Source organism: Apodemus sylvaticus, chromosome 10 (assembly GCF_947179515.1).
Source record: "Apodemus sylvaticus chromosome 10, mApoSyl1.1, whole genome shotgun sequence".
NCBI classification, from domain to species: Eukaryota; Metazoa; Chordata; class Mammalia; order Rodentia; family Muridae; genus Apodemus; species Apodemus sylvaticus.
Genome location: NC_067481.1, coordinates 96,558,637 through 96,580,455, shown reverse-complemented (window position 1 = coordinate 96,580,455; position 21,819 = coordinate 96,558,637). Strand labels below are relative to the sequence as shown.

Genomic DNA, 21,819 nt, shown 5'->3' with positions numbered 1-21,819 from the left:
CAATGGTCATGCGGAAAAAATTTTGACTGCTCTAGCTAGGACCAATAGGAACTTTGGTTCAGGATTGACAGTTTGCTCAAGCCTCTTGACATCAGTCCTGTCTCGCGAGACCCGCCCCCCCCCCCCCGCGCGAAGCTGCCGAAGAGCCCGCCTTCGGCTGCCGGGCCAATGCAGCGCGGGGGCGGGGATTGTTTGCGTCGCGGCCGGAACGGAAAGTGGGTCAGCGCCGGCCGAGCGCGTTGGTCGCAGGTGAGCCGTGCCGGCCCAGCCCGGCCAGGCCCGGCGGGCGGCGGGTTGACCTTGCAGGCGGTCAAACCGGCCACCCGTTGTTCCCTGGCGGTGGCGCTCGGGAGTCTGGGCGGGGGCCTCGGAGTCAGTAGCGAGATTCGCGAGCCTCTGGCGAGGGAAGTAATCTCCAGCCCTGCGGAGGCCGAGCGTAGTCACGTCCAGGGACATCTCTGGTTCATTCATTGGGTTCCTACTGTGTGCTCTTGTCCTGCGCTCAGCCAACCCAACTGCTGTGCAGTGCTGTGCGCGGCCCCGCTCGGCTTCTTTGTGGATGGCCGGGGCGAGGTATGGTAGTACAGTGGGTCTACGGGGGACAGGAGGCAGCTAGGACAGAGTCGGCTATTACACCCAGACAGTTCACTTGGGAGAGGAGATCCAGACTTCCCAAAACCTTTCATTTTGTCCCAAGAACGACGTCAAGCCCGTGAGTTTAGGGTTGTATCAAAGACCGAGTTTGTAATCCGAGGAGAGGGATGGGTGAGAGGGAGTTAGTTGTGTGGTGCAGGAAGTGGTGGGTCTCCAACGACAAGGAGGAGTGTCAGGAGTGGATGACAGCTGTGTTTCTGGCATGAGGAACTAGATGCTGGGGATGCCATTTGCCAAAGTGGGCAGCGGAGGAGGAGCAAGTTAAGTGTCAAGTGCCTGAGGGGCAGCAGCTCCTGAACGGAATGCAGAGATGGGCTGGGGCACCTCCAAAGTCCTGGGCGTCAGGCTTGGGTTTCACACCATAGCCCTGGGGTTGATTGAGGTGCTCAGATACTGGAGCCAGGTACGAGCTTGTGGGAGTTTCTGGAGCACAGTGTTCAGGGACCCGGGGCCTGATCCTTTGGATCTATGGCTTAGGCTGCCAGGTACAAGTGCCAGGGTCAGAGTTGTGGGGTGTGGATTTGGGCCTTGTTTGGACATTGACACCTTACATGTCTTTAAGATTATCATTTTTTTCCCCAGGTCCTCTCCACTATGGCCAGGCGTGCACGGAGTAGCAGAGCGTGGCACTTTGTCCTGAGTGCAGCCCGACGAGATACAGATGCCCGAGCTGTGGCTCTGGCAGGCAGCTCTAACTGGGGTTATGACTCTGATGGGCAGGTAGGTCTCAGTGGCAAGGTGGGAATAACCAGTGTATGGGTGGGTGAAAAAGACGCTGAGCGAGTCGACTGAACTGTCTCCTGGTATGTGGTGCTTGGAAGGGCTCTTTGGTCTGGGAAAGAACATCTAGCCTGAGGTGTGACAGAAACTCAAGACAGAGACAGGGATTGAAAGTCCTGGATCGTGCTGGTTACTGTGCAATGCCTGTTCACCAGCACTGCCAGTTTTTATCTAAGTGTCACAGTGGGTGGGTGGGTGGGTGTCAGGAGCCTTGGGTGTCTTCTTCCACCTTTATTTGGTATCTGGGGAGCAAACAGGTTGTCTTTGATGCATAGTAGCACACATACATGTGTTGAGCCATTTTTATCACCCTGGATGTTTCTTTTGCCAGACAAATACTGTATTTCATATGTTGTATGTAATAGGATCTGTGATCTTTTTTGGGTTTTTGAGACAGGGTTTGTGTAGCCCTGGCTGGCTTTGAACTTGGAGATCTGCCTGCCTCTGCCTCCCAAATGCTGGGATCAAAGGCATGTATCACTATCCCTGCTGTTTTTAATTTCAGAAATGGTCTCACACTGTAACACAGGCAGGCCTTGGACTTGAGGCAGTTTATTGTGTGTGGTCACATGTGCTGTGATGAACATGTGGAGGCCAGGAATTGCTAGAGTCTGTTCTCTACCATGTGACACCATTACGGTCATCAGCAAATGCTTTTTCTTTGTAATATTTATTGTTCTTGAAGTTCAAATGTCCCAAGACATCCTTTGTTGGAGACTGAGCACAGGGTAGATACCCAGCTTAATGTGCCTGACTGGGCTCCTGAGGTGGCTGTTGACCTGACTTGCTGATGATATCAGACTGGTATTCTGGCTCTGCCCTGTATTGCCTCTACTCTGATGTCACAGCTCTCTGAGACATGGGTAGGGTTCCCATTACGGTTAGGCTCCCTCCTAGAAGCCCATGGGATCACCAGATCGTGAGGAAAACTTGATTTACTTACTAGATCAGCGGTGCCCCAGGGGGCTTTTGAGCTTGAGAGTCAGCCCATATTTTCAGCTACACCTCCAGTCCTAACGATGCACCTGAAACAGCCTATAGCCTGTTCCTGCCTCAGTCATCACAGTGACACACACGCCTGCCCTCCGTCATGCAATGAGCTTGCTATGTAGTCACGTGGCAGACAGTCCTGGGTGTGCCTGGCCCAGGTTAGGTTGAGCATCCTTCCTCCTGTCTTTGGCAGACTGGCTCCTTATTCAGTGACTCTGCCTTGGCTTTAGAAGATCCCATCTTAGCCAGGCAGTGGTGGTGCACACCTTTAATCCCAGCACTTGGGAGGCAGAGGCAGGCAGATTTCTGAGTTCAAGGCCAGCCTAGTCTACAGAGTGAGTTCCAAGATTCCATCTTTGCCAGTGGTGGGTTACAAGGTCTGCTCTGATCCTGGTCTGTTTGGTTTTAGAGTGGCCTAAGTTAACGTTGGCTAACCAAGTACTGTGCCTGGCTCCTTGTGGGTTATACTCCCCTATTCCAGCACTCAGGACCCAAAATTGGATGTTGGTTTTCAGTCCCCACTCAGCTGCCAAATGTTGGACATTTCACCTTTCATGATATTGTACATCCACCATGATATTTCTCCATCTTGAGAGGATTTGGGGCCCTCCCTGAGGAGCTAGTGATCTTGTAAAAGCAGAGATCAGGATGGTGGAGACCCTGAGTATTGTGAAGAGAAAGAATATAGAGTGAATGTGGTCCATGCTCCTCTCGGTGGCTGGATGCTTCCTTGTAGAGAAGTGCAGTGAGTGGCTATGTCGCTGCAGATAGATCTAACTCCAGGATGGGTGGTAGAACTGTGATGTGGTCGCCATTATGTGTGGGGCACAGCAGGGCAGCTCAAGGAGATGGAGGCCAAAACTTCAGAGACTGTCAAGTCAGCTAGCCGGGACCCTAGCACCAAACAGGGATCCAGGGGCCTGTAGAGCAGCTGAATAGCAACAGAGTTGATTGGCAGTCAGTAGTTGGAGCTTGAGCAGGTCAGCCTTTTCTACATCCCTAACCAGGCTCTGGGGCCCAGCAGCCCAAACCACGGGCCTGCACCTTCGGAGGAGTTTGCTGCAGCTGCATTAGCCCATTAGACCTCACTGGGCATGCTCGCTCCTTGATTCCAGTGACCTTGCAAGAGATGGAGACACATCCCAAGGCTCAGGTCTTAGCCCGTGTGGGGCCAGATGTTAGACCTCGCTGAAGGCACCATCTCTGTGAGTTAGGAGACCATGAACTGCCTAGAGAAGACAGGTGGGCGCAGCATGGCCCATGCAGCCAGGGCTGCTGTGGAAATGGGCAGACGTTATATTGAGTTTCAGAGATCCATTAAGCTGTGTGAGAAGCCGTCCCCCCAGGGCCACCTCTCACCCCATTGCCGTCTTTTACTCTAGTTGGTATGTTGAGCACTGGAGAACCCCAGGTGTCTGTTCTTTGGTGGATTTGAGAAGGGGTTGGGTAAGCACGGGAGAGCTGTCATAAACAGGACAACCTGCCCCTTCCCTCCCAGCATAGCGACTCCGACTCTGACCCTGAGTACTCTTCCCTGCCACCATCCATCCCCAGTGCTGTGCCTGTGACAGGAGAGTCCTTCTGTGACTGTGAGGGCCAGAATGAGGCTACCTTCTGTAACAGTCTGCACACAACACACCGAGGCAAGGACTGCCGTTGTGGTGAGGAGGATGAGGGTGAGTGTCTTGCTGCTGGGACGTGTGGAGGGCAGGCAGGTTCTCGGGACCAGGAGGCAGCTCTCTGCTCTAGCCCTCCCTAGTGTGGCCTCTGTCTCACAGATTTTGACTGGGTCTGGGATGACCTGAACAAGTCCTCAGCCACCTTGCTGAGCTGTGATAACCGCAAGGTCAGCTTCCATATGGAGTACAGCTGTGGCACGGCAGCCATTCGGGGCACCAAGGAGCTAGGGGATGGCCAACACTTCTGGGAAATCAAGATGACTTCTCCTGTGTATGGCACTGACATGGTAAATGGCCAAGCCAACAGGGTAGGTTCATGGGCCCTGCTGCTAGGCATCTAACTGTCCAGCCCACTGTTTACAGATGGTGGGCATTGGGACATCGGATGTAGACCTGGACAAGTACCACCACACGTTCTGCAGCCTGCTCGGCAGGGATGAAGACAGCTGGGGGCTCTCCTACACTGGTAGGTGTGGCGTTGGCTGGGTTATGGGTGGGGCTGGCGGTGCCACGGACCTCCCGGGCTCACCCTTTGCTCCTTACAGGGCTCCTCCACCACAAAGGGGACAAGACAAGCTTCTCTTCACGCTTTGGCCAGGGCTCCATTATTGGTGTACACTTGGACACCTGGCATGGGACACTGACCTTTTTCAAGAACAGGAAATGCATAGGTGAGGATCTTTGTGGAGCCTTTAGGGCTGGGGCCAGGCAGTCTGACTTGAGGCTCCTGAGAGAGGGTGAGCAGGGCTGAAGCTAGGTTGGGGTTAGCAGGCCAGACCAGAGTAGTCTGCCTTCTGTGTTTAGACTATTTGAGCTGCTCGCCTTAGTGCACTGTGGGAGGAGCTTCCTGGAGCCCAACCTCCATGGCACTCAAGTGAGCCTTCCTTCCAGGCGTGGCTGCTACTCGGCTTCAGAACAGGAGGTTCTACCCGATGGTTTGCTCCACAGCTGCCAAGAGCAGCATGAAGGTCATCCGCTCCTGTGCCAGCTCCACGTCCCTGCAGTACCTGTGCTGCTACCGCCTGCGCCAGCTGCGGCCACACTCAGGGGACACCCTCGAGGGCCTGCCCTTGCCACCCGGCCTCAAGCAAGTACTGCACAACAAGCTGGGCTGGGTCCTGAGCATGAACTGCAGCCACTGGAAACCCCCGGTGCCCCCTGCTGGCACAGCCGTACCTGGTGCCGAGAGTCCAGAGACCAGGCCCTGTCAGAGGAAGCGCTGCCGAAGAAGCTGACTTCTTCCCTGGAGTGCAGATACCTTTCTCTTTCTTGCCCTTCCAGGGCAGCAGGAGAGGGAAGAACTGAGGTCAAGGCTTTCCCCTACCTCCCTGAGGCCAGGACAGTCTTCCCTGTTGGCCATGGAGTGGGGGCCATCCTCCTGCCTGTGCTGGGAGGGCAGCAGCACTCCTGTGTGTCCTTGGAGTGTCTTGGGAACTGCAGCCAGGCACTGTGGACCTAGATTCCAAGCCCAGGAGGCTAGCTGGCGAAGAGGCGTGGTGCATTCTTATCCCAGGGGAAAGATGGGCTGTCCCGACCCATGCGGGGTTTTCCTGACTTGCATTGCATGATGTCAGCTCCTGCTCCAGAGTTGTCAGCGGGTACCCCATGAAGGGTTTTTGTCTTATCCCCGTAGTTTATATCATTAAAGGGCCTTCACAAATGCCCAAGCTGCCTGTGTTTATCTTCTGTCTCCGTCCAGCAGGTTTGAGAGGGCCTGACTTGGATCTCTGAGTATCTACCTCTCCCTGAGGGTTACCCTAAGCTTCCAGACAGCACAGGGCTATAATAGTACAACTGGGCACTCAGGCCTGCTCCTAGGCTTCCCAACAGTGTCCAGGCCAAAGGCAAATTGAGACCCCCGTCACCCTCGGGCCCTTGCGGCCATTACCCTCTACTCTACTGTTCACCTCAGCTTCCCTTACCCTCCCCCAACCCCCCTTGGTGCTTCCATTTGACCATCAGGCAACAGAAGTCTACCACAGTTTGAAAAAGGTATGGGCTGGACCCAAACCTCCTTGCCTGCCCCTCAGGTCATTAGACTCTTGGCACACCTATCCTGTTGTGCTGATGGGCAGGAGGCCACCCAAGGTCGGCTCAAGGTCAAGAGCTCAGGTCCAGCAGGAGGTCGGGGTTGGTGGTCGTCAAGAAGATACAGATTCTGCGTGAGAGGTCAGGCCCCACTCTGCGAGGCTGCTTGCCCCTGTGGGCCTTCACAGGGAGGTCAGCTAGGAGGCTCAGGCGTTCCTGCTCTGTGCTGCAGTCCAGCAGAGCCTAGAGCGGGCACGGGTGTGAGTAGGTGGACCTTAAGTCCTGGTCCTGGAAGGAGGGATTTAGGGGACTCACCTGTTGCAAAAGGCGGGGTGAGGGGAAGGCAGTAACAACAGCATCAGCCACAGCTGTGCTGACCCGGTTGAACTGTCTGATTTGTCGCCACCACACTCCTCTGAGCCCAGAGCCATCTCTGGTCACTTGCTGGCCTGAGGCCCAATGCCCTGCTGTGCAGAAAGAAAAGGCCTGGGAGTCCCGGGACTGCCTGAAATGGGGACACCAGACAGAGCTTGGAGAACACCATCTGTGTGGCCCTCCGACGCTGTCCTGTCCCCACTCAGCCCCTGCAGGGGTCCATACTTAGAAGGGAGCTGGGCGAGGGCCTTGGTGAAGGCGCACACATGCTGACTGAGCTCCTTCCATGAGGCCACCAGCAGCACGTCCAGGTTTGCATGGAGCTGAAGCAGCACGAGGGCCTGGAGAGTGAGAGTGGGCACGAACCACATGACCCCTGAGGCATACCAGTCCCAGTGCAGAGACAGAGGCCAGGCATTTAACCGCTCACCTCCTCCACCTCCGGCCAGCTGAGGGCTAGCCTGGCATGGGCTTCCTTTGACTTCTCTAGTTGCCATGTCTTCTGAGAACTGGGCTGGTGAGACCTGAACAGGGCAGAGGATCTTTTGGGCTCCCAAGTCTCCTACCTCTGCAGAGCCAACTCAGGCCAAGTGGGCTCAGCTGTGACAGAGCCACTAGAGGCAAGCCACTTTCCCGGAATCCGACCCAAGCCAGCCCTACTGAGGTTGTTAAGTGGTACCACATGTATGCGTCCAGTCCGATGACAGCCAGATGGGAGCGGGTGAGACTCTTGGGAGAAAGCCAGGGGATAGAGCAAGGTGGGTCTGTGATCTGAAAGCAAGAATATCCATATATTGTTCACAGGAGGGCTTTGGTGGCAGGCCTATAGCCTGGCACCATTGTGCCAGGGGAATGTTACCCAGCAGGGCTTTGACAAATGTTGGCCCTTAGACATCGACACCTACGAGGCGTTTAGCAGAACTATGCTCTAGGCAAACACGTTAGGCATTGCTTCCTGAGTCTAGGGACTATAAGCAGCCAAGTGAGGGATTGTTAGCTTTTGTAGATAGATCCCACGGCCAGGGCTCACATCATATGGACTCTGTCAGCTAGAATTCTCTGTTCTGCCTCCACCCCTGGCCAGTTGCAGTGAGGTCACTATTCTCAATTCTCCCAAAGGCTCTTCAATGCTCTTATGTTCAGAGCACTCAGCAGGTTTCCTCCTCTTACCTCAACACTTTCATGATCCTTGACAGAAACTCCAGCCCATCCCAGACTGGGGAACAAAACCTACCAAATGAAGATAGGGCTTTCCCCCAGTACCTGGGTTAGCTGCACAGCACCCTGAAGAAATTCCTGGGGTTCCAGCAGCAGCAACTGTTCCTGCTCATGTTCAGCCTTCGCCTCCAGAGGCACCTGTAGGGGAAAATCACCCGTCCTGATAACCACCTGTGTGAGCACAGGGCTTCTCCCGGTGCTGGACAGTCAGTTACCAGACACTATCAATAACCCTCCAGCTCCGCACACAGTGAAGTTCAGGCCAGCTTAGGACTGTTCCCTAGAAGTCCCGGAATACAAAACTAGTCCAACCCCCATCCTCATTGCCAACAGGAAGTTCTCTGACAGCAGCTGAGTTCAGGTTTCTTGTGTTAAGAAATTCGACTGAGGTATCCAGTTTGAAGGTTACTCCTGTGTGAGGCGAGAAAGATGAACGCAGCTGCCTCGCTAGCCAGATGATAAGTGAAACGACTGGGCTGGTCATAGGGAGACACTCACATTGCTGGGGGCCGGGTCGGGTCTCACAACGTTCCAAAGCAGGCTGCGGGCCTGGTGCTGCGGCTCGATGCGGCATTCACAGCCTAGCGTGCCCAGCGCCTCCATCAGGATGTCAGAGCCTGCATCTTCCAGGACAGCTGGACCCAGCAGGCAACAATGCGGTTATTCCACCCTCTCGAGTGCGGACTAGTGGTTGACAACGCTACCCTGTCGGGTGGCTGGCCCCAAATTCCCAGGCCCCGTGCCCTCACCTGGGTCCACGCACACCACCAGTCGCCCCATAACCTGATCTGCCCGTAAAGCCTTGGCCGCAGCTCTGCGCTCTCCTACTGTACTCGGGACTTGCGTTCCGACCTCCCTAGCGGGGGCACCTTCAGCATCTGAATCGGAAATCTCCCAGGTTTGAGGTCGCCGAAGGCCGAGGTGACCGCGCCCGAGGCCCCGACCGCGACGTGAGCCCGTGGATCTCCCGGGACCTACCTCCGCCATAATAAGCCTATCGTTCCTAAAGCTTCCGGACGGACCCGGATGCTTTTGTTTAGGACACCGGCCGCTTCCGGAACTGGAGAGCTCGTGAAGCGCAAGTTTCCTGTGGGGTAAGGACACAGGCATGGCGCGGAAGAAAGTGAGACCCCGGCTGATCGCTGAGCTGGCCCGCCGCGTGCGCGCCTTGCGCGAGCAGCGGAACCAGCCGCGAGACTCGCAGCTCTACGCCCTAGACTACGAGACGCTGACCCGGCCGCACTCTGGTCGCCGGCTGCCCGTGCGCGCCTGGGCGGACGTGCGTCGCGAGAGCCGCCTCCTACAGCTGCTTGCCCGCCTCCCCTTGTTCGGCCTGGGCCGTCTGGTTACCCGCAAGTCTTGGCTGTGGCAGCACGACGAGCCATGCTACTGGCGCCTCACGCGTGTGAGACCCGACTACACGGCGCAGGTGCGCTCGCTCCCTGTTTATACTTTCATCTTGCCCACCCTGGACTACATCCGCTGGATCTATCCACCCTAAACCACCTGGGCATGTATGTTTCCCTTACCCACGTAATTTAATGGCAGGGGCTCTATGTTGACAATCCTCCCTCTTTGTTCTGCAGAACTTGGACCACGGGAGGGCCTGGGGCGTCCTGACTTTCAAAGGTAAGGCTGGATGCTGGTAGGAGCTGGTGATGGTTCGCATATCATCCAGCCAGCAGGCAGTCAGCTTGTCTTCTTTCCGTCAGGGAAGAGTGAGGATAAGGCTCGGGAAATCGAGCAAGTCATGTACCACGATTGGCGGTTGGTACCCAAGCACGAGGAGGAGGCCTTCACTGCGTTCACCGAGAAACCAGAGGACAGATTGAACGCTGTCCCCTACCCACCTCTGCTGCGGGCTATGATCCTCGCTGAACGACAGAAAAACGGGGATACCAGCGTCCAGGAGCCACTCCTGAACCTGGAGAGGACTCGAATGCGCCCCTGGGACTACCCTGCAAAACAGGAGACGAAAGGGAAGGCCAAGGGCACCCCAGTCTAAGTACCAGGACTGGCAGAGAGGTCCTGTGAACCATCTGATGGACAAGTGTCTTTGACTCTGTTAGATTTCCACTTTGGTGGCGAGTTATATCTTACAGCCCTGACACATCTGCCAATGAAAAATGGGGCAGATGACAGGCTGCTGGTTGTCATTTTCAGGCGGCCCCTCGCCGATTCGTCGGTCTGGAAATAAAAGCACGAAAAGGCCTGTGCTGTGGTTTCATTAAGTGTGTACCGCAGGACACGGGAGGGAGGTGGCGGTAATGAGCAGGGTGCCCGGTGCTCCTGTACACTTAGGCAGGTCTTGGGCGCTGGGACTGCAGAGCCCCAGAGAGCCCGCGCCCAGAGGTCCTTTAAGGGAGGCCCCGCCCCCTTGCCGCTTGGCACGCCCCATCCGCCGCCATGATCTGTCTGGTGCTGACCATCTTCGCCAACCTCTTCCCCTCAGGTGAGCACCCAGGCGGGGCGGGGCTGGGCAGGGGGCGCTCGGTGGGCATGCCTGAAGCCAGTACTCCTGCAGCCTACAGCGGCGTGAACGAGCGCACGTTCTTGGCAGTGAAGCCCGACGGCGTGCAGCGGCGGCTGGTGGGCGAGATCGTGCGTCGCTTTGAGAGGAAGGGCTTCAAGCTGGTGGCACTGAAGCTAGTGCAGGTGTGTACCCACAAAGGAGCAGGTGGATCCGGGAAGGGAATGGGGGGGTCTGGGGTTGGGACCCTGATCCAGGTCGCTACCCCTCCCTCTAGGCCTCCGAAGAGCTACTGCGGGAGCATTATGTCGAGCTGCGCGAGAGACCCTTCTACAGCCGACTAGTTAAATACATGAGCTCTGGCCCGGTTGTGGCTATGGTAAGTTTCCGATGACTTCCCTGCAAGGGGAAGGCAAGGCCTTGGGAGCTCTTATTTTGCTGACAGTAGCTCCTGCAGGTGTGGCAAGGGCTGGATGTCGTGCGTGCTTCGCGGGCCCTCATAGGGGCCACTGACCCAGGGGACGCCATGCCCGGCACGATCCGTGGGGATTTCTGCGTGGAGGTTGGCAAGTAAGTCGTCTTACCCTCCTCCCTAGCCACCCCTCATCCTTTCCTTCCCCTGCTCACTTGCCATTCCCGCACAGGAATGTGATTCATGGCAGTGATTCGGTGGAAAGTGCACACAGAGAGATCGCTCTTTGGTTCCATGAAGATGAACTGCTGTGCTGGGAGGACAGCACTGGACACTGGCTCTATGAGTAGATGTCACTTAAGTCAGCATCGCCAATCTGGAGGTTGTTGGTTTTCTGTGGTCTTCACAGAGCTCAGCAGCAGTGACAGTGCTGTGTGGGTGCAGGTTCACCCAACCTAGTCTGTCCAGGGACAACCACTCCCACATCCCACCCTCTATTTCCTTTCATAATAAACTGCAGAAAACCCTTGTGTGCTGATGCAGTTTCAAGACAAAAGTAGTGTTAAGACATTTATTACATACAGAGCAGATATGTGAGTTCACTTGCAAGGCCAAAGCCTGAGGAGAGTTCCACTGGCCCCTTCCTTCCAGTTGCACCCACCCAGCTAACCCCAGTCACTTCACACTCCTGTGGGAACAGACAAGGGACATACATCACAGTGGAGAGGTGGCAGGGTGGTGGGGAGAAGCCTGCAGCTGCACACTGTTGCAGCTTGTTGTGGCCAGATAAGCTCAGGGGCCGAACCCCTGGATCTGTGCTTCTCTGGTGGGAAGAGTGCAGTAGAGGCCACCTGACTTATCAGTGCCATGAAGAGTAAGGCCAAGGGCAGCACCTGCTCCCACACACTTGCTTATTCTGGCCCATCCTGGCCGGTCCTCAGCTCTTCTGGCCTCTGCCTGGAAGCCTCTTGTCAGCTGCTCTCCAAGGGAGCAGGCCACAGCTGGCAACCCTAGGCACTTAGTACGTGTCCGGGAGCGGGGCTCCTTGGAGCCCTGTGCAGGAGGCAGGCCCTTGCAGCACGCCATCCTCCATTAACCTGAGGCTAAGCCTGCATCCTAGGACTGACTCTGGGGAGACCAGGGCCACCCTTCTTCCTGAGGCCTGTGCCTGCCCTGGCAGCCTGAGAAATTCTACCCTTGGGGCTTCTGGGAGGGGCAGGGCATGAGGGTCTTGCTCCTCCAAGGTCAATCTTGTGCCCAGGAAGAGCCTAGGGGAAACTGGTCTGAGGGGCTGGACAACCTCGGCCCCCCTGGGTTAATGGGTATTTGTCATCTTGTGAAGCAGCTGCCCTAGGGAGGCTGGCCCTGAGCTTTCATGCCAGGCTCCCAGGTAAGACCCAGGCTGGGGCCAAGGGATTGTAAGTTTGGAGATGGGGAAAGCCCAGAGAAGGTTGTATGGGGCCCAGGAATCAGGGCAGCCCTACCTAACCTTGCTCCTGGGCAGAGGATGGTGGCTAGGCCTGGGTCCCTCAGAGAGAGCAAAGGGTTGGAAATCAGGAATTCCTTCCTTAGGGCTGCATGCAAAGCAAGTAGACTTGGGGAAGACTCTACTCTGGCAGTATGAGGTTCTTGCTCCTGCCAGGACTGGTGAGGATGGAGTGGAGCCAGGGCCACCTGTACAGGCTGCCCACTGCCATTTTGGTCCTGCCTTGCCCTGAGGGCCCCCTGGGACTTTTTGTTGGGCCAAGGCCAGGGAGAGTGTCTCAGAGGCTCTCTCCTGATGGCAAAGACATCTGTTCCTGCCTCACTCCCCAAACCCTGCTTCACCCCTCTCTAACAGCTGGGGGCTGGACCTCAGGCAAAGCTGCAAGTTGAGAGGCTAAAAGGGGATGGACGAACCTGGCTGCCCTGGGGAACAGGCGGGGGGCAGGCAGGTAGGGTCCTATGTACAGTTGGCATCAGGCAGGACAGGGTCTCACTCAGGGGTGTAGGACACCTGCCACACGATGATGTGGCTGCGCTCAGCCTTGGACAATGAGGGCTTTGTCTGGTTCACATCCCCGGCACCTTCTTCAGTTTCATCATCCTCTCCATCCCCTGGAGGATTGGCAGCCATGAGGAGGACTCATTCCCGCATGCCCACCCCAGGGTCTACCTCTAGTCTATGCCTACTTACCGATGCGGAAGTCAATGTAACCTTCACCGCCACTCAGCACCAGTGCATTCTTGAGCTTCTGGCCTTCAGCATCTGCAGCCGGCGCAGCAGACCCAGGGCCCTCTGATGGGCTGTCTAGCACACTGCCATTGAGGGTGGCCAGCACATTTCCTGTCATGGGCAAAGGGATCTCAGGACTGTGGCATCCTGGAAAGGTCACAGCTATGCTACTGTAGCACAGTGGGCAAAGTGGATAAAGATCAACTGTGTACCTGGCACAGAGACAAAGAATTTGACAGCATCGCGGTGCCCGTGGAAGCACAGCTGAGCCTGAGCCATGGAGCAGTAGGGAATGAAACTACTGGCGGCCTTGTCACTGCTGTCGTCCCCATACACGTGGATGATGCCCCCTGGGCGGGTTCCCTCCCCAGATGTTGGGGATGTCTTGTTGGCTGGGAAAACAGGGACAGGAGGATTGGGCCATTTTATTTTCAGCAGGCAGCTGGACATGGTGAGTATTAGGGGCATGAGTGGGCAGATACCCAGCACTTACCTCGGAGCCCTAAGAGCTGGCCTCGATGCAGGACCACAGCTGGGGAAGAGAGAGAGGAAGGGTGAGCTTGCCCCAACACGTGGCTCCCCAGCACACCTACTCTGGGAAGTCTAGCACAGCTGCTGCTTTCTTAAGAGGTTTCCTCTAGGATTGGGAACTTACTCTCAGTCAAGGGGATGGAGATGACAACCCCATTGCCAGTGCCCACCCACAGACGGTTGCCTGCAATGAGTAGGGCTGTGATGCGCACGAAGGAGAAACCCAGCTTGCCGGTACCTGGGTGGAACAGGAAGAGGGGTCAGTGCAGTCAGTGATGGGTGCTTTTGCCTGGCATATCCCCTAACATTACATCTTTATTTAATTTATATTGAGGTAAGCTCTCATATAGCCAACGGTTGACTCAAACCCTTTATGGAGCAAAAGAAGAACCTCCTGCTTCCACCTCCCAAGTGCTGAGATTATAGCCATGTGCCACCATGCCCGACTCACCCAGCATCTTGCTAACATAGGGCTCAATGTCCACATCCTGCAGGTGCTGATGGGTGTGAGCATGGTAGAGCCGAAGGGTAGAATCCAGGCGGATAGAGACCCACACTCCATCACCAATCCAGGCCAGCTGTCGCACCTGGCTTTCCCGCCTTGGGTGGGCATCAAATGATTTCTGTGAGGTAAGGGCAGCCAGTCAACAGGGGTGGGTAGTGGAAAAGTAAGGAACCTGTGCTTGCTGTGACTTGATGCAGGTTTCACCTTAAACACACACAGCCTGTCCCAATCTCTAATCTGGCAAAAGCTCCGCCCTGCCCTGCCCCCGCGCTGGAGGCTGTTGGCTAGCACTTGCCTCAATCTGCATTGTCTTGGGCTGGATGACATGCACCTTGTTCTTGTAGCCACACCAAACTCGGTCATCCACAACAGCCATGCAGCGGATGGAGTGGTGTGGGTGGCCCAGGTCCATTAGGTGGTAGTTGCTCAGGTCCCACTGGCCATCTAGAAAGAGCCCAGGACACCGTTCAGGACTGGCTAGGATCTATCTCTGCTCACAGGGTTGCTCTGGAGGACCCATCTTGCTCAGGACAGACCCAAGAACCCCTAGTCCTGTCTCTGCAAGGGCCACTTGGCCTTACCCTCTCCACGGTGAAAGATAGCCAGGGTCCCATCTGCAAGAGCTACCAGCACTCGGCCTTTGACATGCCTGGAATGGTAAGTCAGTGAGGTAGAATGTGGTTGCTGGGCCCTTGAGTCCCTAACCCCACCCCTCAGTGGGGGGCCACATACACCAGGCTCAGCACAGAGTCTTTTAGCTTGATGGAGTGCAGACACTTCTTCCAGTTGGCTACCGCTGAATGCACGTAGAGCCTGAAAGAGGGCAGGTGGGCAGAGCTTACATGGTTCAGTGCCCTCCCAGCACATCCCATACCTTGTGTCGCTGGCTTTACCTACCAGCCGTTCTGGGCTCCTAGCCACATGGTGGGTGCAGCACTGCTGGTGGTTGCTGAGGGCTCCCCACTGGGCTCCACCTGAGGCTGTACAATGCTGCCATTGGACTCTGACCCATTTTCACTGCAAGAAGAATGGTAGCTGTAGCTGCAGAGTAGGTCTTGGAAGCAAATGCTGATCCCTGTTCCCCTCACCATCCTTCCCTCCACTCAACTGACCCGGCCAGGGAGAGCCTACCTGGCAGGCTGGGTGCTGGAGGGCGGGGTGGGTGCCGGGTCAGTAAAGACATGCTCTGTGAGAGGCCCAGGACGGACTGTCGTTGCTTCTGACTCACTGGGACCAGGGTCTGGCACCTCTGTGGCTTCTGTGGCTTCTTCTGTGGATTGGGATGGGTTGACCTTCCCATTGGCAGTGGCTGCCACATCCCCTGTGGAAAGAGGAGTAAGCCTGGAAAGGTGGAGGAAGGGTAGTGTGGGCAAAAGGAGAAGATGATCTAGGACTCACCCTGCCCCTTGTCCAGTACTGGGGTGTCTCCTCGGGAGGAACAATTGCTACGTGGTACATTGCAGCGGGTAGCACAGCCCACCAGGGTGATGCCCGCCAGCACACCATCAGCACCTGAGTCTTCAGGGTTCACGTCACCGTCTAGGAACATCTCCCCAGGGGGATAGTCACTGTCGCTGGCCGCTGGGGGAAAACATTCCAGTCCATCAGTCCAACATCACAGAGCTCTATCTCAGTGAAGGCAGGGGGACAGGAACTGCCTTCGTGCCTACATGGTTGGCTCTGTTCTCAGCCAGCCTAGTCACACACAGTCATGCCCGGGGCACTCAGGCCTAGGGTCAAGCTTACAGGTCAAAAAGAAACTAAGTAATGTTCTGCTCTATCATACGAAAAATCTTGAACTCCCATGAGGAGAGGCCATCCCAGCAAATAGGTCTCAAGGAGTAGAGGTTATCTCATCAAATAGGTTTCAAAGCAGAGACATGTAGTAGGGCTCTTAGCCCTATGCTTGGGCTGGGCTAAAAGGTCATGAGGCTGCTGCTGAGGGGTGAAGCCAGGATACCCTGGAGAACTTCCTCCTGGACACATGAAGTAAGATATACTCACATCACTAGCAGGTCTCCAATCCCTACTTATTCGCTATGTCAGTCCTACCTGGCTGAAAAGGAAGAGCTACCCGCCTTGAGCACCAGCTTTGCCCGGCAGTCCACAGGCAGCAGTGCCTGCTGTTGGACAGCACCTGGCAGTGGGAGCCCCAGCTCACCAGGAATGCTGGAGATACACAGGACGTGGGCATTGCAGACTGTGAACTGATCCACAATTGTGCCTGGTTGGTTGGCATCAATGATCACCACCTTGCTGGTGGTCGGGGTGCTGGTGAGGATCCATACCCGACTGGAGGTAGCATCCGCCTCAGGGGCCTCCTTTGCCTGTTTCAGAGCATATCAGGAGGAAATCAACGCTGGTGCCTGAACTTGGTGTCAACATGAATCAGAGAATCTCTGGGACTTCCTAAGATCTAGCTTTGAATATGGCACCAACGGATAGTTATCCTCCCCTACAGTCTGCAGAACCGTATCTTGATGGTTCATTTATAAGAGGAAACCATGAACTTGGAGAGGTAACTCTCATGGCCTGTAAATCAAGCTGTGACTACTCTGGGCTTCACTGAAAACTACTGGGCCTCTTCTATGAGCAGAACTCTGCTGCATACATTACTATATGATAAAAGGTATGCCTGGTTCTCCCAAGCACTCTGTTACCAAGGACAGCAGACAGTCCCATTGCTCCACAGGCCAGGAGGAAACCAGGACTACAGAGAGGCAGCAGTGGTATCTTTTTTGTTTGTTTGTTTGTTTGCTTGTTTGCTTGTCTGCTTCGAGACAAGGTTTCTCTGTGTAGCCCTGGCTGTCCTGGAACTCACTCTGTAGACCAGGCTGGCCTCGAACTCAGAAATCCGCCTGCCTCTGCCTCCCAAGTGCTGGGATTAAATGTGTGCGCCACCACCACCCGGCGCAGCAGTGGTATCTTAAATGCTGCAGCACCTGCTTCCTGTCTCAGACTGATGGAGGAAAAGGAATGCACTGTCACCAAGGTATGGTCACTTACTGCCAGAACCCGCAGGAAACTATCTAGAGAGTTTATGTACGGTAAAACTACATTCTTGACCAACATACTGACCTTCTTCTTCTCAGGTGATGGATGGGTGCTCTTGGGCTCGCCTTCTCCTTCCCGGTCGCAGGTCAGAGGGTCTCGACCTGGTGCAGGCTTGGGTCCATTGCTGGAGTCCTCTTCGTTTGGTTTCCACCCACTCAGGTTGACACCAGCAGCACACCACAGCTGCGAGGACGGGGCTGTGAGGTATCTGTGCCCCAGCTTCTCTGTGGCCTCAGGGGCTATAGTAATGGAGACTACCCTTTGTCCAGGGTTCCCTTGGGGGCCTCTGAGCAGGGTCCTCGGTGCTCACCTTTGTCGAGGGGTCCTTCTCCACCAGAGGGCGGCAGTACACAGGGACAGGCACATTTTTCATCCGGGTGTCTTCCTGGCCTCCATTGGGGCTCAGCTGCAACACAGTAAGAGGTTCTGTGGTATGAGGTGGAGGGAGACACCTTAGCCTTCAGAAATCTCAATCAGTTGCCTATTGGCTTCTGGTACACAGTGCACTGGGTCTGGCTCTGCTGGCCCTCTGTGCTGGTAAGTTTTTGCCAACATGACACAAGCTAGAACTACCTGGGAAGAGGGAACCCCAACTGAGGAACTGCCTCCATCAGACTGGTCCGTAGGCATATGTGGGAGGTGATCCTGGGTTTTGTAAGAAAGCAAGTTGCATATGAAATGGAAAAGAAGCCAATAAACAATGTTCCTCTGTGATTTCTGCTTCAGTTTCCCTTGATGATGGAAGTCAAGTCAAATAAACTCATTCTTCACCCAAGCTGGTCTGGTCAGTGTTTTATCAAGCAAGATAAAGCAAACTAGAATACCCTCAGAGTTACAGATCCATCAACACCAGGTAGTAGATGGCTGCCTCCTGACTGTATGACCATTGTGCCCTTCTCACAACACCCTCTCCATACCCAGACACCACCCTCTGCCCTCGTACCTGCTTGTACTTGGCGGGCAGGCTCCACCCACAGGCCTGCAGCCTCCCATCATCGTTGCGCACATGCTCACGAACCTGGCGGTATTGTTCCCGCTTCTGCTCCCGCCGGGCAGAAGATGTGCAGTCACTGGGTGAGAGGAATGTCAGGTTACAGCTGTTCACGGTGAGCCCTCTGTGTGAGGCTGGGGCACACAGATTCTCACTGGTCTTCCTGGTAGAGTGTGCCATGCCTAAGAGCCTGCCTGATTCTACCCTTGCCTTTTCTGGGACAGGGGGTACTGTTTGACAGAAGGTGGCTTTTCTCAGTTATGGGATGTGATCCTGTGCTTAAGAGGTCATTTCCAGCTATCTCTGGGCAGCAGCTGTGTAACCTAGGTGAGATTACCAGTACTTCCTCACGAAAGTGAAGAAGCTTAACTAGGTGTTGGAGCAGTGCTCAGACCCTAAGGTCACACAGAGGAGGCAAGAGTATTGTGGGACCCAGCACAGTCCTCAAAGTCTAAGAGAATGGTTTCTTGGAACTGTAGTCGGGTTAAAAGGTATTCAGACAGAACCCAAGGACTAGTTTTTGTTGGGGGTAGTGGACCTAGAGAGAAGCTGTCATCTTTCCTGCTCTTGATAACTTCTGTCCCACAGTACAGTATATTAAAAGTCCAACTTCAAGTATGGAGAGGATAGACGTAGGACACTTGGCCCCCTCCCTTAGGCTGCAGAAGCGGGCTGGGGATACCTACTCATCAGGGAAGAACTCCAGGGGTCTGCTGCCGGCTGAGATCTGGCACATAGCATGGCTGCGACGCTGGCTAAAGCCAGCTGCAGTGGGTGACTTGTAGTGAATGTTCACAGATGGGTAGGACCGTTTGGCCGGAGGGGGACTGGATGAGGAGCTGAAGAGGCGGCTAAAGCTGCCATGGAAACACAGATAATTGAACCAAGTGTAGAACAGTAGCAGGCTGAGGAAGCCTCTCCTTCCATAGAGCACCATACTCACAACTGCCAGATAGTGGACTTCTTCTTTTCCTGGACAGATGGGTGCTCCCTTGATGCTCTGCAGGGAAGAGGAAAAGAGCAGCTGAACCGAGTAACTCTGGAGGCCTCCAAACTAATCCAGCACTCTGGGGAAAGGAAGTGTGGTGGAGGACAGCCGAATCCCATGGCCTGCTAAAATTCTACAACCCAAGCTCAGGAAACAGATCCAACCAGAGCCATGAACCTGCTCAGGAACTGTCAGGGGAAATGCAGAGAGGCACACCTGATCATTTCGGTCCACCTCACAGCCTCCTGCAGCTCCATGAGGCGTTCCTTGTACTGGTTCCGTTCCATGAGCACTCGGGCCATCTCCACCCTTGTGAAGCGTCGGCGCTGGGCCATGGGGATTTTGTCCTGCAGAGGGGAAAGTGTGGTTCCTCTGATAAGAAACAGGAGGACAGTCAAGCATATCTGGCTTCCTTCTGAGTGTCTACCATAGGTGGGGAGATAGCTGGGACACATGATGGTGGAATGGCAGGCTAGAGTGTCAGGGTTTGCAGCTCTTCTCTCCAAGGCTGCACTCTGAACTTGAACAGGGTGAACATAGGGTGTCGGGAGAAAATGCAGAGGGAGTAGGTCCTCCCTGCACACAGCCTCACTGACCTGGAATCTGTTTCTGCCAATGTGTAGTAAAGAAGGTGGAGACCTGGACTAGACACTCTTTCATACTCAAGTGGCCACAATCCACATTTTCACCTTTGCTAGACTATCCTGAGATGGAATCTCTACATTATGTCCCAGTGACTGAGCAGATGAGTAACTGCTCTGTTAAAAGGGACCCAGTCTGTTCTCCTGAAGGTATTCTGGTACACAGGGACAAACTGTGCTGCTTGGACCTGATTTTGGGAAGTGAGAGGAAGTGCAGGCTCAGGGTTTGGTTGCACTGCCCAGGCTGCAGATGTTTGGTTGCATATCAGCAACATCTGGTGCTGCTTCTGCAGCCTCCGTGGTAACAACCGAAAAAACCCTGCTGGGACTGCAGAAGGCATCAGTAAGAAAGGGAACAAATGTGACCCTGCCTTAGTTTAAGGGGGAATCTCCCAGGAGTGGTCTGATGCCATTAAGTCACTCAATGGCATGGAGAACATGGAGAGGTCACAAGTGAGGGGGAGAGGAGGGCCCAGCAGGAGAAGCAAGTCTAGGAAGCCCCGCCATGCCACCCACCCATGCCCACAGGTTAATAGTGGATATACCAATTCTGTACAGAGATAGCTGCTTACATCCTCCACCTCTTCTCTGGGCTCACGGCGGGCGGTTACTGCCTCTGACTTGACTCTATAGGTTGTGGGAAAAAGCAGGCAGGGTAAGAGCCCTTCCAAATGTGCTTCACAGCTCCGATACTTGGCTGCTCTAACCAAAATGAGGGTGATCCAATCCCAAGAGGGAATAAATCAAGCTATCCTGGTGGGTAGGCAAGTCCAAAGCAGATAGTTTCCACAGGCCTTCCCTACACTAACCCCTCCCATCTCAGAGGGGCTAGAACAAGGATGCAGCATTTCCAAGACCTTGGCTTTGATCTTGGCTGATCAGAGAGGGCCGAGGAGCAGAGGTATGGGGTGCTCAAGTAGCCAGAGGTACCTGATCAGCCCTGCATTCCTGAATGAAGAATGGGGTGAGAGCTGTAGCTGAGGATGGCACCACCATTCCCAGGACAGATAAAGCAGGACCTGAACCTGGCAAGGGCACAGAGGACTTGAGAGGAGACAAGGGGGTAGTCAGACAACGGACCTACCTAGTGGCTGGACCTTGAACAGTGGATACACAAAGCTACTAGGGAAACAGGGAACTCTGAGATGTTAGAAGTAAAGGCTGGCTTTATAGAGACAGAGGCAAGGTGGCATCTTGGGCACCAGTGCAAAGTCCACGTCTCGGGTGTTCTTACCTTTTCAGTTCTTCTTCAAGCTCTTTGATTCGGTTCTCCAGCTTGGCTTTGGCTTGCTTGGCTGCTTCCAGTTCACCCTTCAGCACCTCCTGTTCTCCTGACAGTTGGTCAACCTTAGCAATGAGGTCATTCTTCACCACATTCAAAGCATTTCTTTAAAGGGAAGGAAGATGGGGGCTTAATGAGAGCCCATGTGTATACTTTTTTGACAAGGACTTTTATTTGCTTTATTGTGAGACAGAGCTTTGCTATGTACGTAGCGTCAAACTTTTATTTCTGTGTCTGTCTTTTGGTTATAAAGAGTACAGGCCCGAGACACACCTTTGCAGGCACATCCTGGTCTAGAATGGGAACACCTGTTTGACCTGGGCATCGAATGGAATAGTCATCCTGGCTGAAGGTTTCTTACAGTAGCTTTTTGGAGGAACCACTCAGGAGTCCTATGGGTTCCTACTACAAGTGATGGTAACAGTCATGTTTTAGGGGCCACCTAACCCTGAGTCGGGTTCCACTGGTACAGAGGACGCTTACTTTGTCTCTAGAAGCTGTGAGTTCTCCAGCAGCAGATTCCCCACTTCTTTGCCCATTCCTGAAACGAAAGGTTGGGAAGTGTGCCTTGAGCCTCTCTAAGTGGACTGTGCTCTATTGAATCTGCCTCTGCCACAGAGTAGCAACCTTCCTGGCCCTGCGCCTTGAGATGGGAAGGGATGAAGGTCTGTAACTCCCACCAGCAGGGTATTTGGGCTGCAAACGGGAGGGGCAGTCAGATCACGAGAGGTCCCTGGCCTCATCTATAGCCAAGAGGAAGCACTGGTTTTCCCTGAGTTCACATTCAGAGGCTTAGAATATTCCTTTCAGCTCGCTCCCAAAAGAATTCAGCCTTCTAGCAGGCCCTGTGAGCCACTTCACTCCCTGCCCTTAACAATGTCCCCAACTCCTGCTCTAAACAAGTGCTGGCACTGTGACAAAGGAGAGATGGCACAGAGAAAACCTTTGTCCCAAGGATGATTTATTGCCATTACAGCCCACCATGAGGTTACATATGGGTCTGGCA

At 54.8% G+C, this 21,819-nt stretch overlaps 5 protein-coding genes across 16 annotated transcripts in view; 3 read left to right on the top strand and 2 right to left on the bottom strand.

Moving 5' to 3' along the window:
* Positions 1–150: 150 nt before the first annotated feature.
* On the top strand, positions 151–5,423 carry Spsb3 (splA/ryanodine receptor domain and SOCS box containing 3). Of its 4 annotated transcripts, none has more exons than XM_052194063.1 (7): positions 151–573; positions 1,237–1,374; positions 3,923–4,100; positions 4,203–4,390; positions 4,467–4,569; positions 4,649–4,774; positions 4,995–5,423. In XM_052194063.1, exons 1-7 carry the CDS (start codon positions 169–171, stop codon positions 5,336–5,338), a joined length of 1,482 nt encoding a protein of 493 aa, XP_052050023.1. In that variant the 5' UTR covers positions 151–168; the 3' UTR covers positions 5,339–5,423. The 4 variants fall into 4 exon arrangements, with proteins under 4 accessions (XP_052050023.1, XP_052050025.1, XP_052050026.1 ...); XM_052194065.1 differs by having other exon boundaries at positions 153–249; XM_052194066.1 differs by lacking the exon at positions 151–573 and having other exon boundaries at positions 1,276–1,374; positions 3,979–4,100.
* Positions 5,424–5,571: 148 nt separating this feature from the next.
* Eme2 (essential meiotic structure-specific endonuclease subunit 2) lies at positions 5,572–8,834 on the bottom strand. 2 transcript variants are annotated; one of them, XM_052194068.1, is made up of 8 exons: positions 8,474–8,834; positions 8,223–8,359; positions 7,770–7,862; positions 7,186–7,277; positions 6,937–7,030; positions 6,732–6,847; positions 6,447–6,636; positions 5,572–6,374 (listed from the first exon to the last, which is right to left on the bottom strand). In XM_052194068.1, exons 1-8 carry the CDS (start codon positions 8,832–8,834, stop codon positions 6,204–6,206), a joined length of 1,254 nt encoding a protein of 417 aa, XP_052050028.1. In that variant the 3' UTR covers positions 5,572–6,203. The 2 variants fall into 2 exon arrangements, with proteins under 2 accessions (XP_052050028.1, XP_052050029.1); XM_052194069.1 differs by having other exon boundaries at positions 6,732–6,829.
* Positions 8,833–9,936, top strand: Mrps34 (mitochondrial ribosomal protein S34). Its single transcript, XM_052194080.1, has 3 exons — positions 8,833–9,153; positions 9,311–9,353; positions 9,437–9,936. Exons 1-3 carry the CDS (start codon positions 8,833–8,835, stop codon positions 9,727–9,729), a joined length of 657 nt encoding a protein of 218 aa, XP_052050040.1. The 3' UTR covers positions 9,730–9,936.
* A 92-nt stretch (positions 9,937–10,028) lies between these two features.
* Nme3 (NME/NM23 nucleoside diphosphate kinase 3) lies at positions 10,029–11,136 on the top strand. 2 transcript variants are annotated; one of them, XM_052194084.1, is made up of 5 exons: positions 10,029–10,176; positions 10,285–10,379; positions 10,472–10,573; positions 10,652–10,764; positions 10,839–11,136. In XM_052194084.1, the coding sequence occupies exons 1-5, from the start codon at positions 10,131–10,133 to the stop codon at positions 10,954–10,956; spliced, it is 474 nt and encodes a 157-aa protein (XP_052050044.1). In that variant the 5' UTR covers positions 10,029–10,130; the 3' UTR covers positions 10,957–11,136. The 2 variants fall into 2 exon arrangements, with proteins under 2 accessions (XP_052050044.1, XP_052050041.1); XM_052194081.1 differs by having other exon boundaries at positions 10,249–10,379.
* Positions 11,137–11,163: 27 nt separating this feature from the next.
* Positions 11,164–21,819, bottom strand: part of Mapk8ip3 (mitogen-activated protein kinase 8 interacting protein 3) — a 40,488-nt gene continuing 29,832 nt past the window's right edge. For 5 of the 7 annotated variants that reach the window (XM_052194055.1, XM_052194059.1, XM_052194056.1 and 2 more), the window contains 22 exons: positions 21,297–21,354; positions 20,766–20,918; positions 20,077–20,158; positions 19,107–19,237; positions 18,846–18,902; positions 18,589–18,759; positions 17,855–17,981; positions 17,222–17,317; positions 16,936–17,094; positions 16,019–16,184; positions 15,256–15,438; positions 14,989–15,178; positions 14,755–14,874; positions 14,590–14,670; positions 14,439–14,506; positions 14,153–14,301; positions 13,804–13,975; positions 13,477–13,590; positions 13,315–13,353; positions 13,034–13,213; positions 12,783–12,932; positions 11,164–12,703 (listed from right to left, as the gene is read on the bottom strand). In XM_052194055.1, coding sequence (XP_052050015.1) covers positions 12,582–12,703; positions 12,783–12,932; positions 13,034–13,213; positions 13,315–13,353; positions 13,477–13,590; positions 13,804–13,975; positions 14,153–14,301; positions 14,439–14,506; positions 14,590–14,670; positions 14,755–14,874; positions 14,989–15,178; positions 15,256–15,438; positions 16,019–16,184; positions 16,936–17,094; positions 17,222–17,317; positions 17,855–17,981; positions 18,589–18,759; positions 18,846–18,902; positions 19,107–19,237; positions 20,077–20,158; positions 20,766–20,918; positions 21,297–21,354 — 2,768 coding nt within the window. In that variant the 3' untranslated portion in view covers positions 11,164–12,581. The remainder of the gene's footprint in view (positions 12,704–12,782; positions 12,933–13,033; positions 13,214–13,314; positions 13,354–13,476; positions 13,591–13,803; positions 13,976–14,152; positions 14,302–14,438; positions 14,507–14,589; positions 14,671–14,754; positions 14,875–14,988; positions 15,179–15,255; positions 15,439–16,018; positions 16,185–16,935; positions 17,095–17,221; positions 17,318–17,854; positions 17,982–18,588; positions 18,760–18,845; positions 18,903–19,106; positions 19,238–20,076; positions 20,159–20,765; positions 20,919–21,296; positions 21,355–21,819) is intronic. The other 2 variants (XM_052194057.1, XM_052194058.1) reach the window with 1 other exon arrangement.